We start from the raw sequence: 14,653 nt of genomic DNA on the forward strand, positions 1-14,653 counted from the left end.
TCAAAATGTACCAAGAGGGTCCTCCCAACCGGAGAACCCATGGGTCTGCGAGCCAATGGGAAGAGAGAAGGGTTTCAGGTGTGTCCTTTTAGTGGAAAATGTCCCTCCTTCATCCAACCAGATTTGAACATTCAGTTTCTCCGCTCAAGACAAGCGGCTTGATTATTATTATGTTTTAATAATAATGTATCAGTGAATGTAAAACAGAGAATTATCACCTGACTCTGCAGCTCCTCTTTTACATATCTCTGTAGCGGGTCATTTTCTTGGCTGCCCGGTCTGACTTTTATTATTTTTGGTTAATTCCCACTAATCTCAGAACAGCCGGCAGCTGTTTTCTGAGGCCGGTGTGACCGTTATGTTCTAGTTAGCGTGGGGGTTTTGGTTTATTGTTTTGGCCTTAGAGACCCTGACGCCTTTTTGTTTTACATTTGTTAATCCATAAACTGTCAATAAATCTTCCTTCTTGCTGCTTAAGTATTTCACCTGACTTATTGTTTGCCTCTTTCGTTCCACCCTTGTAAGGCGGCCTCTCTTATACATGTATTTTACGCCCTGTGTACCCCTATAAGCACCCTAGAGAGGCAGTAACAAAGCTCTCAACACCTGTACGCTACCTGCTGAGCACCAAACAGCAGATACAGACAATATGACTAGCTGGTGAACATCGTGGAGCACTTAGCAGCTAACGAGCTAGCTATTTCCCTCTGGAGTTGGTGGAGACCAAAATAGAAATAAAAGAGAGTTACAATTGGATTTACATTCATCAGGTGACCAGAAACACGTGGCCAGAAACACGTGGTGTGATAGAGTTGCTGCATAACTGTTGGCGTGTATATAAGCAACTATTGGCTAAAGGTTAGCCACATCAACTTAAAAGGTGATGATATGTCCATGTTGTTTTCACAACTTGTTTCCGCTGCCCTCAAATGTGAAATAAACTCAGTTATTGCAGGTTTAAGGAGTGCTAACTTAAGGTGAAAACCTAGCTCAACCATCTTTTTTATAGTGTGTTAGCTGTAAAAGAAAAACTCAAGGACCTACAACAACTACAACCAGGGTGATGGTACATAAACTGCTGGTTGGAGAACCTAACATTTACTCTACTTACACTTATCTACTTTTATCACACCCTTCTAATGTTAAAATGCCTATGTTGGTTACAAACGTCTTCATAAAAGACTGAAGATGAAGTTGTAATACCTGAATGTGTCACTCTTTGTGTTGCTTTCTTGGATTTTTACGTCACTTATAGCATATTTTTCACGCATAATCCCCCTCATTCTGAGCAAAAAGAAGTTAAAGTATCTGTAAAAGTGGCAAACCATTTGCTTTTATCCTTTTTACAGCAGGAAAGGAAATGATGCATCTCACTCCTGGGGATCCCACTCGCTTCCCATTCTCTCACAGACCTGGAGACCGTTCTCAAATGTATCGTTGGATTCACAGAAGGGAAATACATAGTAGAAGGTTTTCAGAACTTAGTCTGCTTTAGTTTGTCGATGTGGTAGCAAAGCTTCAAGGCCGGCCCCAGCTTCAGTCCGAGGTACTTCATGATCATGTCGCTCTTCAGGAGTAACAAAGCGTTTCCGTCGATCTCCTGAGGGAAGCAGAAACGAGATGTTGGCGTGGTCGACCAGACCCAAGTTGATTTCCACTGGACGTTCATTAAATCAGAGGTGAAACATCCTGTCCAGAACACAATGGGAAACAAACTTACATGTTTCCTAAAGACGTCTGAATGGGGGCCGAGAGCCTGGGGGTCCGCATCCCTGATGAACCAGACAACATCGTCCACAGACCAGGTGGTTGGGTCCTTATTGGGTGGAGGTTTGGAGTCCTGGGACTCTGAAGCTGCACTGTAACCTCCTGGGAGAACAAAGGAAATACATGAACATAAAGAAAGAAAAAAACATCGCAGGAATCTTGGTTTGGTCTTTCCATGACTTCTCACCCGTCCTGTTGCTCTCTGGGAATGTGCTCGGGCTGGTGGACGACTGTCTGCACATGTTCATGGAGGCCGAGCCGTTCGTGAACTGCTGTGACGAACGAAACCCGTAGGACTTTGGCGAGTAGGACGAGCTTATGGAGCCGAAAGCAGAATCGCCTGGGTCCATGGAGTAGCGCTTGCCGTCGGACTGGTCTAAATGGTAGTCCTCGGCCATAGACGTTTCAGCTACGGACAAGATGAGAGTCAGAATCAACTCAAAGAATGGGATTATATCCGCCCAGGAGCTTTAAACGTATAGTTATTATTATTATTATTTAAACGTACCATCTGAATGGTAGGAGCCACCGCTGTGTTGGGTAATGGGCTGATCGCTGAAGAGGTTTTCACAGTGCAAGCTGCGGCAGAGCTTCTTCAGAAAGCGGAGCACATAGTCGATGCTGTTCACCACGGGGAGGCTGAGAAGGTGCTGCTTCCCATCGAATGTGGCTGGAGAAGCAAAGCAGGGGAACCGCTTGAAACAACATCCCAGTTCAGACGCCGCAAAGTAGGTCATTAAACTACTTTACTAATGCATGTTTTTTATACTCAGTGGAACCTCAGGTAAAGTGGTGGTGGTGGTGGTGGGGGAAATAAGCTTTTAAACAAATAGAAAGCAACACCTGAGGGAGGTCTTTGTACAACACCTGATATTTTTTCTCCCCCGTAGCCTTGCGTGAGGAGAGTGAACACCGTTTTCTGCTGGAAGGCGCTGTCGATGCAGCCTTGGACGGCCTGCTGCAGCACCACCGACGGCCTGTCGGGTCCGAAGTGATCAGGGAGCTGCTGGATCTTCTTCCTGTCCAGGTTGGGGCCCGTGTTGGCCTGCTTGTTGATGTAGATACAGACTGGAGAAGAGATGCATGAATTATCTTAATGATGTGTCTTTTAAAGCCAATCAGGACTGGGTCGTAAAGACGTTGACTCTGATATCTGATGTTAAGAGTGTTTTACCTGTAAGCACCTGGGGCGTGGCAGAGTGGGGGATGGTGGCGGCATCCTGAGGAATGGAGCTCATATCGGGCTCAGGGGTGCTGCTGGGCGGAGAGATCGCCAACGGTGTCATCACCATCCTGGGTTTGAGCTGCAGAAGAAGAAGTTATCGCATTGTTTATTTCAGGCATATCAGTTATTTACTAAATCGTGCATGGAGGGGAGTGGTGGAATAATCAGGCCGCCAAATCTATATAAAACTGTGGATTTTATGCTACATATGCAGATTTTTTTTTTTTGCGTGTTTAATTGATAAAACGGACATATTTACAAAAACATCTTCCCCTTTTGACATAAAAATATGCCCATGCCATTTGACTACAGCTGAACAAAGCCTCACAGATAAGTCTTTCTCTGTTACACTAGGGTCCCACAACATGTGAAAGGCATGGAGCCGGTGTGTCTGTCTTTCTCTGTACACATGCATTTTTAAACACGCTGCATCCACACACACACACACACACACACACACACATACACACTCATATACCACAGCTCATCCCCCCCAGATCCCCCCTCATGTGGCTGACCTTGAAGCCCGGCTTTCTCCCCCTCTTCTTTGGCACTTTGAGGGGAGGGAGCGACTCGGGGTAACGATTTGGAAAATCCATCTTGGCGACATTGCGGAGTGGGGGTCTCCCTCTCTTCCTGCCCGGTATCTTCCCCGACTGGCTGGGGAGGAAGGAGGGAGATACTGCAGCCGATTGCATTTCACTGTTGTTGCCGTCTGAGTTCTGTGCCGTTGCTGCAGGTACACTCATTTGGAGCTGGAGACAAAGGAAACAACCATTGAGCTCAAGCTATAGAAATGCAAAGAGACATGCACTTCCTGCACATGCACAGTAATCCTCCTCCTCGCCAACTATACATTAGAGAGCAGCATTAGCATCATTTTAGAGCAGACACAGAGGGAGCAGAATGGCTTGGCAACGGTGAACAACAGCACCATCTAAATACTAAGAGACTGCAGAATACTCAGCTGTGCAGTGCGGTGAGAGAAGCAGCATTTAGCAGAGCACCATAATAAGCAAACAACACAAAAGGCAGCCATGCATGAGCCGTGGAGGAAACAGCACCTCCATCCTGCACGGATAACACACTAATAAATCCGAGAGGAGGGGGGTGTCTATTACCTGCTGTCTTCTATTGTGAAAGCCCAAGAGCCAAGCCCTTTTTGTCTTAAATCCCAGGAGCCTAAAGGTGACTTTAAAGCTAAATCCCTAACAATGAAGGGAAAGCCATCCTGCTCTTGCTGTATGTGGCGTTTCCCTCGTCTCCTTTTTGGTTAACACACTGCTGCTACTGCTGCTGCTGGGCACACAGGCTGCAGACATCTCATTAGACTAATGCATTCAGCAGTGGCAGAGGGAGGGGGAAATTGACTTCACCATGGCTACCCAGCCATGAATTACCATTACGATGACAGCTTCCACCCTAATCTTTAAAAAAAAAAAAAAAAAAAGAAGAAGAAGAAGAAGCAGCAGGGAGAAAATAAACATGTGGCACAGCTCCCATGCAGCAAGAATAAACAAACGGCGGTTCATTCCTCCAAAATGTCTCTTTATTTTAAGCAGACTTTTCAAAAGGATACAGTATGTAAACAAACAATAACCGGTCAGCAGGCACTCACCATCCAAAACAGATGTGGAGTGTCCCTATACGCTCCTTATTTCCTCTATTTTTCCTGAGCACGGATCTCAAAGCAAGGCAGGTTCCACTGTAATACTGTATATATAGTGTGTGTGTTTGAGTGCGGGTGTGTACAACCGAGACAGACAGAGAGTGACAGTGTGTGTGTGTGTGTGTGTGTGGGGGGGGGGGGCTGGTGTGTGCACGCGTGCATTAAAGAGAGAGACAGAGACGGAAAGAGAGAGAGAGAGAGAAAGAGAGAGAGAGGGGCTCCTCTGTTGTCATGGCAACAAGCCTGTAAGCCCCTGTAACACCCTGTCGGTTGTCTGCCATGTTTTTTTTTTTGTCTGCTCAGTGCTGTGGAGATATAATAAGACTGAGGACAGAGTTTCTGCTGTTTTTTAAAATTTATTTTAATAAGAATATTCTCAAGAAAATAATCTGCATAATCATGAAAGAAAATATATATAGCTAGTTGTATCCCCCATATTATTCAAACTGCAGATATCAATGTTAGAGCTCAAACTATTTATTTATTCATTCATTTATTATTTTACTAGTCAGCAGCAAAGTTAAAGTCATTTAATGAAAATATTTTCGCAGATGCTTTTTTATGTCATACACAATAATAAACTGAGTATATTTGGGTTTTGTACAAGACATTTGAAGGCATACATCTTAAAATGGTAACACTAAAAACCAAACCAATAATTGTTTTGCAGAATAATCGATTATTTTAAATCAGATATGGTTAGTTGCATCCATCCATCCATCCATCCATTATCAGCCGCTTATCCGGGGTCGGGTCGCGGTGGCAGCAGGTTCAGCAGGCCGACCCAGGCTTCCCTCTCACCCGCAACACTTTCCAGCTCATTCTGGGGGATCCCGAGGCGTTCCAAGGCCAGCCGGGAGATATAATCCCTCCAGCGTGTCCTCGGTCTTCCCCGGGGCCTCCTACCAGTTGGACGTGCCCGGAAAACCTCTAATGGGAGGCGTCCAGGAGGCATCCTGACTAGATGCCCGAACCACCTCAGCTGACTCCTTTCGACACGAAGGAGCAGCGACTCGACTCCAAGCTCCCCCCTGATGTCCGAGCTCCTTACCCTATCTCTAAGGCTGAGCCCGGCCACCCTACGGAGGAAGCTCATTTCGGCCGCTTGTATCCGAGATCTCGTTCTTTCGGTCACGACCCAGAGTTCGTGACCATAGGTGAGGGTTGGAACGTAGACCGACCAGTAAATGGAGAGCTTTGCCTTCCGGCTCAGCTCCCTCTTCACCAAGACGGACCGGTACAGCTCCTGTTTTACTGCTGCAGCCGCACCGGACCGCCTATCGATCTCCCGCTCCACCTTACCCTCACTCGTGAACAAGACCCCGAGATACTTGAACTCCTTCGCTTGGGGTAGGCAGTTTGCCCCCACCTGGAGGGAGCAATCCGCCGGTTTCCGGCAGAGCACCATGGCCTCAGATTTGGAGGTGCTAACTCTCATCCCTGCCGCTTCGCACTCGGCTGCAAAACGCCCCAGTGAATGCTGGAGGTCACGGTCCGAGGAGGCAAACAGGACCACATCATCCGCAAACAGCAGAGAGGCGATCCCGAGACTCCCGAACCGGATCCTCTCCGCCCCCTGGCTGCGCCTAGATATCCTGTCCATGAAGGTCACGAACAGGACCGGTGATAAAGGGCAGCCCTGGCGGAGGCCAACACCCACCGGGAACGTGTCTGACTTACTACCGAGGATACGAACACAGCTCCTACTGCAGGCGTACAGAGACCGGATGGCCCGTGCCAATAGGTCCGGCATCCCATACTCCCGCAGCACCCCACAAAAACCCTCGAGGGACCCGGTCGAAAGCCTTCTCCAGGTCTACAAAGCACATGTAAACTGGTTGGGCAAACTCCCAGGACCCCTCCAGTAATCTTGCGAGGGTAAAGAGCTGGTCCACTGTTCCACGACCGGGACGGAATCCGCACTGTTCGTCTTGAATCTGAGGTTCGACAAGCGGTCGGAGCCTCCTCTCCAGCACCCTGAAATAAGCTTTTCCCGGGAGGCTGAGCAGTGTGATACCACGATAGTTCGAGCACACTCTCCGGTCCCCCTTCTTGAAGATGGGAACCACCACCCCGGTCTGCCAGTCCATGTGCACTGTTCCCGACCCCCATGCGACACTGAAAAGGCGTGTCAACCAAGACAGCCCAACAATGTCCAGCGCTTTCAGCATCTCAGGGCGGATCTCATCCACCCCTGGCGCCTTGCCACCAGTTGCAACCATATATTATTTAAACTTTAGTTACTTTAGGTATTACAGCAAATAATAATGCTAGAGCTGAAAAAAATCAGCAGTTAATATTATAGTTTCATTTATTTTAAATATGTGCAGTTTCTCTGCAATCCCTATTCCTGCCACATGAAACACAATAGGTCATTTTAGGTGTTTCATGATTTGGACACAGTTGTATATGTTCCATATTTATCCCAAATTAACGCCATGGGACATTCATTTTCATAAGTGCTGATATTTCAGTAGATAATGCCACATATATATAGTATAGCCACATATATAAATTATATAGTGTGTCTTGCGCAAGTTTGGGATTAGGACAGCGACTAATTATTACTTTTATAGATTATTTTGTCTATATTTTTGTGTAAAGAAATAGTATAAAAAGAAGGTGATATGTCTGTCACAACTCCCAAAGCGTGAGGTTTTCAACTGTCCACGCAAAAGATATTTAGTTAACAATAATATATAACATATAAAATATAAATCAGCAAATCCTCACAAGCTGGAACCATAAAATATAATATAATTATTGTTAATACATAAACTGTCTGTGTATTAATATCATAAATATCTTTGGACTGAATAAAATGTCGCCCCCAGCTGGCCGACGCGGAACACACGCTTCTGTTTGTCACGTGTTTGTTAATAAAGTTACGTTGAAGGAATTTGAATCCAAGATGGCGGTGTGCTACATACCGCTGTCTTTAAAGATGTCACCCTCAGCTTTACTGGGCTTTAGGTGTGTTTTGACAACACACTATTCCTCCAGAAAGCTGCTAAAATCTTTGACAGACACCTACAGACGAGGTGAGACGAGTTTTTGGTGAGTTTTGTTGATGAGTGGTCGAGTCGGAAGAGTTAACCGGTGGTCTAGTTTTTCAAGAGCTAACTAGCTAGCTAATGTGTGTTGTTGTGGTTGAAATAAAGGTTACTCGGTGGAAGCTCAACGGGCGGCGGCGGCGGAGGAGAGCGGCGCGAGACCCGCCGGGTTCCGCGGCCCCCTGGACCACTACGGCGGGCTGATCAGAGACGGGTCGCTGCGGGAGGATGAGCACCAGAAAGCGGTGATGCAGACCCTGGATCAGCTCCACAAAACCCTGCGAGGATACAGCAACACGCCGATATCCTTCTTCTCCAAGGTAGAGGAATGAGAAAACATCTCCATGGTTACGGATGCTTTCATTCTTTTACGAATTAACTGTTAACGATTATTAAGGTTTTAGTTTATTGCTGCTTGCTATGCCAACACACATTACGTTGGGTTTTCCTTTTATTTACCTGTAATTACAGCCTCTGAAGTTTTGAAAGATCGACCTCAGTATCATGTTTTCGTTTGTTACCTTAATGCTACTTTTTTTTCTTCCTTTTTATAGTATATATCTTCATCTTTACTTTCCCACCTATGCATAAACTTATATAAACCTTCACAATAGTATATATGTTTATGTGCATTACCTGTCACATATGTTTACTACATTACTGCACAACCTGTCTAAATTAAAGTGCATTCATTCTATCACACTACTATATTTTATCTATCTATCATCCTTTATTTACTGACTTAACAAGCTGTTACACACACACACAAAAATCGTGTGTGTCTATAATTTATATATGTGTGTATATATATATATATATATATATATATATATATATATATATATATATATATATATATAATTCAAGACAATTTGGGGTCTATTTGTAACACCAGAACCTGCATGTTTTTTTGTTTGTCTTTTTACAGTTTTTCCCAAAACCGAAGGCTCCAAAAGGTTACTATATCTACGGGGATGTTGGTAAGAGAGATGAGCCCCAGATTCACAAATAAATAAAAAGGGTTTTTAGAAGAAGAGAAAAAGTTTTTCCCCTTAAGTTACATGCTCTATTTTTTGTTTCAGGCACAGGCAAAACGATGGTGATGGACATGTTTTATTCATACGTTGAGACTGAAAAGAAAAAGAGGGTTCATTTCCACGGCTTCATGTTGGACGTGCATAAAAGTGAGTACCCTTCATGTTTCTACTGAGGGTGTGAATAATGTTCATCGTTGTCACAGTCGACTTTATTTGCTCTCAACAGCCACAAGGGGGCAAATTATTCTTCAAGCCTTTTGAGTGAAGCCACAAATGAATGTATGTATGAATGAATAAGTCCAAGATGGATGAGGCATTTGCCAGGAAATACATTTTCTTCACATTGTCAGTGAACCAGATTTCCATCAACATATGTCTTGTGTCTTTTGTAAGCATTTAGTGACGATGGCTGTTCTTATGAGGAGAGAAAATAGCAGCTTTTCAAACGTGACATTTAGCATGAATAAAAGTGTATTTAAATCCTGCCTCATAAATAGCTGCAACCAAAGAGGGACACTGTCTTTTGGCTTCCTCCCATTTCCTTCAAAATGGAAATCAAGCCTCCGTCTTACTTATACCTACCCGACTGAGTCAAGACACGTTTTTGCTCTTTTTTATTTATTTTTTTTAGGGATCCATCGACTGAAACAGAGCATGCCAAAGAGGAAAGCGGGTAAAATGGCCAAATCCTATGACCCCATTGCTCCAATTGCAGAGGAGATCAGTGGGGAAGCTTGTCTCCTGTGCTTTGATGAGTTTCAGGTAATTTTCGACAGGATGTAGACATTAAAAGGAGTCCGGCTGTATTTACTTTGTGCTTTACCCAACGTTTAATTTATTTGTAACACCCATTTCAGGTGACTGATATCGCTGATGCCATGATTCTCAAGCAGCTCTTTGAGAATCTGTTTCTGAACGGCGTTGTTGTTGTGGCCACTTCTAATCGTCCCCCTGTAGGTAAGTAACAACATATCCTGAATAAGCCAAATGCCTTCAGAGCCTGTTCTTCTGGACTTTGACCCGTTTCCCACTGGACAAAAACGTACACCCACTAACATCTGGCTTTCGTCTGCAGTGGGAAAGCTCACGTTTCGGCCTTCATTCTTGGAACAAATAACTCCGCAATAGTCAAAGTATTTATCGGCTCAAGCTCCGATAATCAGTGATGGAAACAGATGAAAACCAGAAGGGCATACTCGTCTACTGCCAATGTCAAAGCAGTCTATTGTCTATTTTAGCAGATTTTCCAGACAAAAACCTTGTTATTTGCGCTCATTTTTGTCACAACTGTTCTCAATGTTCTTTGCCTTTTTCTCCATATACAACTTGTTACCTCAGACTGACGTCCGTGTGCGTCCAGATTCCTTTGAACTTTTCTTTTATGGATACAGTTAACTCCTTATGATTTTAAAATCTAACTAATCTAACTAACACTAATATTATATAAAGACGACAAATTTCACGACAAAACTTGGCAGGCGTGTCTTTTAAAAAAATGTCTTTAATCCCACTCTCTCCCCTCAGACTTGTATAAAAACGGTCTTCAGAGGGTCAACTTTGTGCCGTTTATTGCTGTGTTGCAGGTGAGAAAGGAGACGGAAATCAGATTTTTTTTTTTTTATTTAAATTTGAAATGTTCCTGTTAATTGTTTGTCTCTCGCATGCAGACGTATTGCCAAACACTCCGTCTGGATTCTGGGATAGATTACCGCAGAAGGAACAGACCATCTGCTGGAAAACTCTACTTCCTGTAAGAAACCCACGAAGTCGGTCATTGCGAGCTGTATTTTGTTCTGTTGTATTCAAGCTGTATTTTGATCTGTTGTATGCATGTTTTAGTGTTCTTAATGTTTCTTTTACTGCAGATCCAGTGAGCCGGATGTAGAAGCAACGCTGGACAAGAAGTTTGATGAGCTGGCTTTTAAGCAAAATGACAGTAAGTGGACTTTTGACTTAATTCTACAGCTGAAATGTAATGTGGTTGTCACTCTGTATGTATTACCACCTAAATGACACTCTTTAATATCACACGGTGGGCTCACACACTGTTTTTCTCCACAGTAACGCGACCAAGAGTTCTGAATGTTAACAACAGGAAAGTCCGTCTGAACAAAGCATGTGGGACCATCGCAGACTGCACGTTTGAGGAGCTCTGTGACAGAGTAAGTCTCTCAGACTTTCCTTTTTTTATTTTTTAAATATAGATATTATGTGATGGATACAATGACACAGTTGTGACATAAATATGCATAAAAGCTAAAATTATATTTATCACGTTTTGCCTTTTTTTTTTTATCGGACCAATCAGGCTTTTGCTCACATTGTAGTTGGTGAACAATTGCACTCACTTGTCTGCATATTATTGTTGTATGGAATGTCCATTATTTAAAAAGGGAGTTACCTGTTGGGTGACCTGATAGCTGAGTGGTTAGGAGGCATCCCACAGGGAAGTAAATGCCTCGTGTCGAAGATGGTTCTGCATGTCACGCGCATCATTTTCAATGCATGCGTTTCTTCAGATTTTAGATTGATGGTGGAAACGTACACACGTCTATCTATTTTCTTTATTTTTTGCTACCACATTCTGTGACAGTCAAAAATCCACACAATAAGGTAGCGTCCCATATTGTATACTGAAGCTATGTCACAATTGCATTATATGAGATGCAATAACAGAAACGGTGGCACAGAAAAATACAGATTTATGGTTTATGACCTTTCCTGGTATTTCAACCTATTTGAAACACAGAACTCGACCTGGAGTTAAAAATAAGTTTTTTTTTTTTTTAAATGATTGACTCACAAGTGGCTCTTTGGTGGCTGAAGCAATTCCAAGAAAAGGTCAAATGAATACAAAGACATGCAGCTACAGGTTTTCTAGTAAACTAGCAGGTTTATTAAAACTTAGATAACAGAAATATCATTCAGCCACTCAAACCACTGTCTCCTGCTTTTCTTGAGGCTTAATGTCATTGTGACATCTCCACTTTTTGAATGTAAATGTTTCAGCCTTTAGGGGCCAGCGACTACCTGGAGATGTCCGGTCTGTTCGACACCATCTTTATACGACACATTCCTCTGCTGACGCTGAACAAGAAATCTCAGGCCAGGCGGCTCATAACGCTCGTGGACGCCCTCTACGACCACAAGGTACACTGCGTTCTTTACAGCCACGCATGACCTTCTCCGAAACGTCATTTTTGTCCCGGGTGTTTTTTGTAACAAGTGTGTGTGTGTCGTTGAAGGTGCGGGTGGTGATTCTTGCAGACCACCCACTGGACGATCTGTTTGTGCACCGCGGCGACGACGGCCACCACGAGAGCCACGTTCTGATGGACGATCTGGGGCTGACGAGGGTGAGCGTGCTCCTACTCCTTGTTTTCCAAACTGAACACGTTTTTTTTTTTTCTTTCTTCCCGGTTGGGGCGTGGACTTTTTCGTCGTAAAGTAGATGATTAAGCCGACTGAGGCGGTCGGCCGTCAGTGAACGGAGCTTAAAACACAGCTGGAAGTTAGTCAGTCAGTGGGAAATCGTCTTAGTCGCTACTTTAGCCTTTACTTACTCTGTCTTAACTCAAGTAAGCCCTCCTCTAAATGTACTTCTTTAATAATGAATCCAGTCTCGGTCATTTTAGTACTGCATCTCATTTTGGTTTGGCATTAGAGTAGATGTAGTGATGGACAATAGTGGGGCACATGGGTCTGATAATGTAAAGTGAATGTATCAGTTCCTTTTTAAATAAAATAATAATAATTTAAAAAATCTTTCAAAATGTCAATTTTAAGAAACTCAAATCTACAGGTTTTCCTTCATATCAAATTTCATCAAAGTCTCATCACAAGTTTTTGGTATATTCTATTAAATAACTAATAAACAGACAAACATAAAATATAACTTTTATACCATCTCGTGTCATTTTGTTGATACTGTAGCGCCTTATCGTCATTTGTTTCATGATGCTGGTACTTTTGTTTTTAAAAAGGAAGGCGGAGAGCATCAAGTTTCTATTTCCGTGTTTTACATTTTTTTTATTTCAGCTGTAAATAATATTTTTTTTAAATGTTGAGGGTCCACCTGGTCGACCCTAGTTGCATATCTCGCTCTCTTCCTCATTTCCTGAAAGCATAAAGGTTTTCAGATGATATAAACAAATATTTGTGTGATTTTTCTGTTCAACTGTTTCACTGTCCTCCCCTGTCGCTGGACAGGATGAAGCCAGCAGTCTGGCCATCTTCAGTGGAGAGGAGGAGATGTTCGCCTTCCAGAGGACCGTGTCTCGCCTCACGGAGATGCAGACAGAAGAATATTGGTTGGAAGGAGACCGAAGCGCTAAATCACAGGCGTGACCGTGTTGCGCAACCTCCATGACCTGGACTCCCCTCGGCCAAAAGCAGCGGGTGCTTCTCCTGCTCGTCGTCTCCGGCATCGACCCAGCTGGACCTCAAATGTTGTACAGGGAATATTTATTGAACTCCTTAAGGCCTTCTTTATTGTGACATTGCACTTCCTGGATCATTTTTAATAGTCGACGTTATGGCGTCATATTGCTTTTAACACTTTGCTCAATCTGTGGGAAAGAGCTGGACGGCTTTTGGAAATGGATTCCCGGAGGACTTTTATGAAGATTTAAAAGGACATTTTAATCTGGTCGCTTTTGAGAAATATAATGCACATCAATGAGTTGTGTATGATTCTAATGAGAGTCTGAATACAGCAGAGGCGGCAGATTGATTCAGAGATTTATAGCTGTTTTATTTCTCATGATTTATGTGGACGGTGCTTGTGAAGCGTTTCTCATGATCCACTGAACAATAACGTTTGACTCCAGTTATCAGCATTTTTCATTTGGTGGATAAAAAAAAGAAACCGGTACGTGTTAATATATTACTTACAGTGCCCAATAATATGTATCCATCTTCATAAATGAAGCAAACACCGGTTTAAGTGTTGGGAGTTGGTTGATTAACTGTTTTCCTTTTTTTTTTTTTTTTTTTTTTTACATGAATCTTTTCTTTATTAAATACACATCGTCTTAGAAAAACTAAATTAAAAGTAGTGTGGGATGTGAAAGAGAGAAACATCTTCAAATTCTAATTGCTTTGCGAACAATTAATTATGAATTACAAATGTTTTTATATTTTAATGTGCAACAACAAAACAGGTCCACTGTGTCAGTGGGTGTTAACTGTGACACAAAGTACATTTAATTAATTTAATCCAACTTCTCTATTAAAACTGATATATAAATAAAATGTGCAGTTCACAACAATTGCCTTTTTATGGCAAACGTGTGGCATTTGTCATATTTTAAAAGTTACATTACTGTATTATTAATGTTGCAACCAGGGCAGGCATTGTATGTGTGTTGGAGTATACAGCAAACACCTCACAGTCAGAACTAAGTAACTCAGTGGATACATTTTTATAATTTTAATTCAACAGATGAATAGATGCATATAAAGGACGCAGTATGTATCCACTATAATTGTACTCCCAGTAATGGGGATAATCCTTTGAAACAAGCTGTGGGAGATAGTTATATAAATATATATTAAAAAAACTACTTTTTAAAAATTATATTAACTGTCTTCAGTTTTTCATTTCTAAACATCCTGGTTATGGTCTTTGCCGCTTCCATCTTGCAGCAACATTAATATTCAAGACTTGCACAACATCTTCCTGCTCTCAGTAATTTATATATATATTTTAAAAAAAGACTATTTTTCTTAATCTATTATTTAAATCAAATAACAGGAGATGACTTCATCTTTTTACTGTCTTCTTAAAATCCTCCGGTCATATAAAAAGGCGTGCGCGCGCATTCACACGCACGCGCGCACCCACCCACACACACACCGAGTGATGTCACTGGCCTGCGGACATCTCCAACACTGTCACTTT

At 42.8% G+C, this 14,653-nt stretch overlaps 2 protein-coding genes across 2 annotated transcripts; one reads left to right on the forward strand and one right to left on the reverse strand.

Annotated features, from left to right (window-relative positions):
* Positions 1 to 1,474: 1,474 nt before the first annotated feature.
* On the reverse strand, positions 1,475 to 3,741 carry LOC117751127 (sex comb on midleg-like protein 4). Its single transcript, XM_034562701.1, has 7 exons — positions 3,511 to 3,741; positions 2,942 to 3,071; positions 2,635 to 2,835; positions 2,276 to 2,437; positions 1,955 to 2,176; positions 1,721 to 1,869; positions 1,475 to 1,600 (listed from the first exon to the last, which is right to left on the reverse strand). Exons 1-7 carry the CDS (start codon positions 3,739 to 3,741, stop codon positions 1,475 to 1,477), a joined length of 1,221 nt encoding a protein of 406 aa, XP_034418592.1.
* A 3,825-nt stretch (positions 3,742 to 7,566) lies between these two features.
* Positions 7,567 to 14,275, forward strand: afg1la (AFG1 like ATPase a). Its single transcript, XM_034562683.1, has 13 exons — positions 7,567 to 7,702; positions 7,823 to 8,034; positions 8,643 to 8,694; positions 8,797 to 8,898; positions 9,383 to 9,513; positions 9,609 to 9,708; positions 10,276 to 10,334; positions 10,419 to 10,501; positions 10,617 to 10,687; positions 10,813 to 10,913; positions 11,761 to 11,901; positions 11,997 to 12,107; positions 12,961 to 14,275. The coding sequence occupies exons 1-13, from the start codon at positions 7,573 to 7,575 to the stop codon at positions 13,096 to 13,098; spliced, it is 1,431 nt and encodes a 476-aa protein (XP_034418574.1). The 5' UTR covers positions 7,567 to 7,572; the 3' UTR covers positions 13,099 to 14,275.
* The last annotated feature ends 378 nt before the right edge of the window (positions 14,276 to 14,653 follow it).

The sequence above is a fragment of the Cyclopterus lumpus genome, chromosome 22, assembly GCF_009769545.1.
Source record: "Cyclopterus lumpus isolate fCycLum1 chromosome 22, fCycLum1.pri, whole genome shotgun sequence".
Lineage (NCBI taxonomy): Eukaryota > Metazoa > Chordata > Actinopteri > Perciformes > Cyclopteridae > Cyclopterus > Cyclopterus lumpus.

Excerpts from the sequence above, each read along its gene's own strand:
- LOC117751127 (XM_034562701.1), bottom strand. The coding sequence starts at position 3,741 with ATGAGTGTACCTGCAGCAACGGCACAGAACTCAGACGGCAACAACAGT. Across the intron at positions 2,836-2,941 it reads CACGCCCCAGGTGCTTACAG|TCTGTATCTACATCAACAAG; the intron begins GTAAAACACTCT and ends TCTCTTCTCCAG. Across the intron at positions 1,601-1,720 it reads CAGACGTCTTTAGGAAACAT|GAGATCGACGGAAACGCTTT; the intron begins GTAAGTTTGTTT and ends TGCTTCCCTCAG.
- afg1la (XM_034562683.1), top strand. The coding sequence starts at position 7,573 with ATGGCGGTGTGCTACATACCGCTGTCTTTAAAGATGTCACCCTCAGCT. Across the intron at positions 8,899-9,382 it reads CATGTTGGACGTGCATAAAA|GGATCCATCGACTGAAACAG; the intron begins GTGAGTACCCTT and ends TATTTTTTTTAG. Across the intron at positions 10,502-10,616 it reads GCTGGAAAACTCTACTTCCT|ATCCAGTGAGCCGGATGTAG; the intron begins GTAAGAAACCCA and ends CTTTTACTGCAG.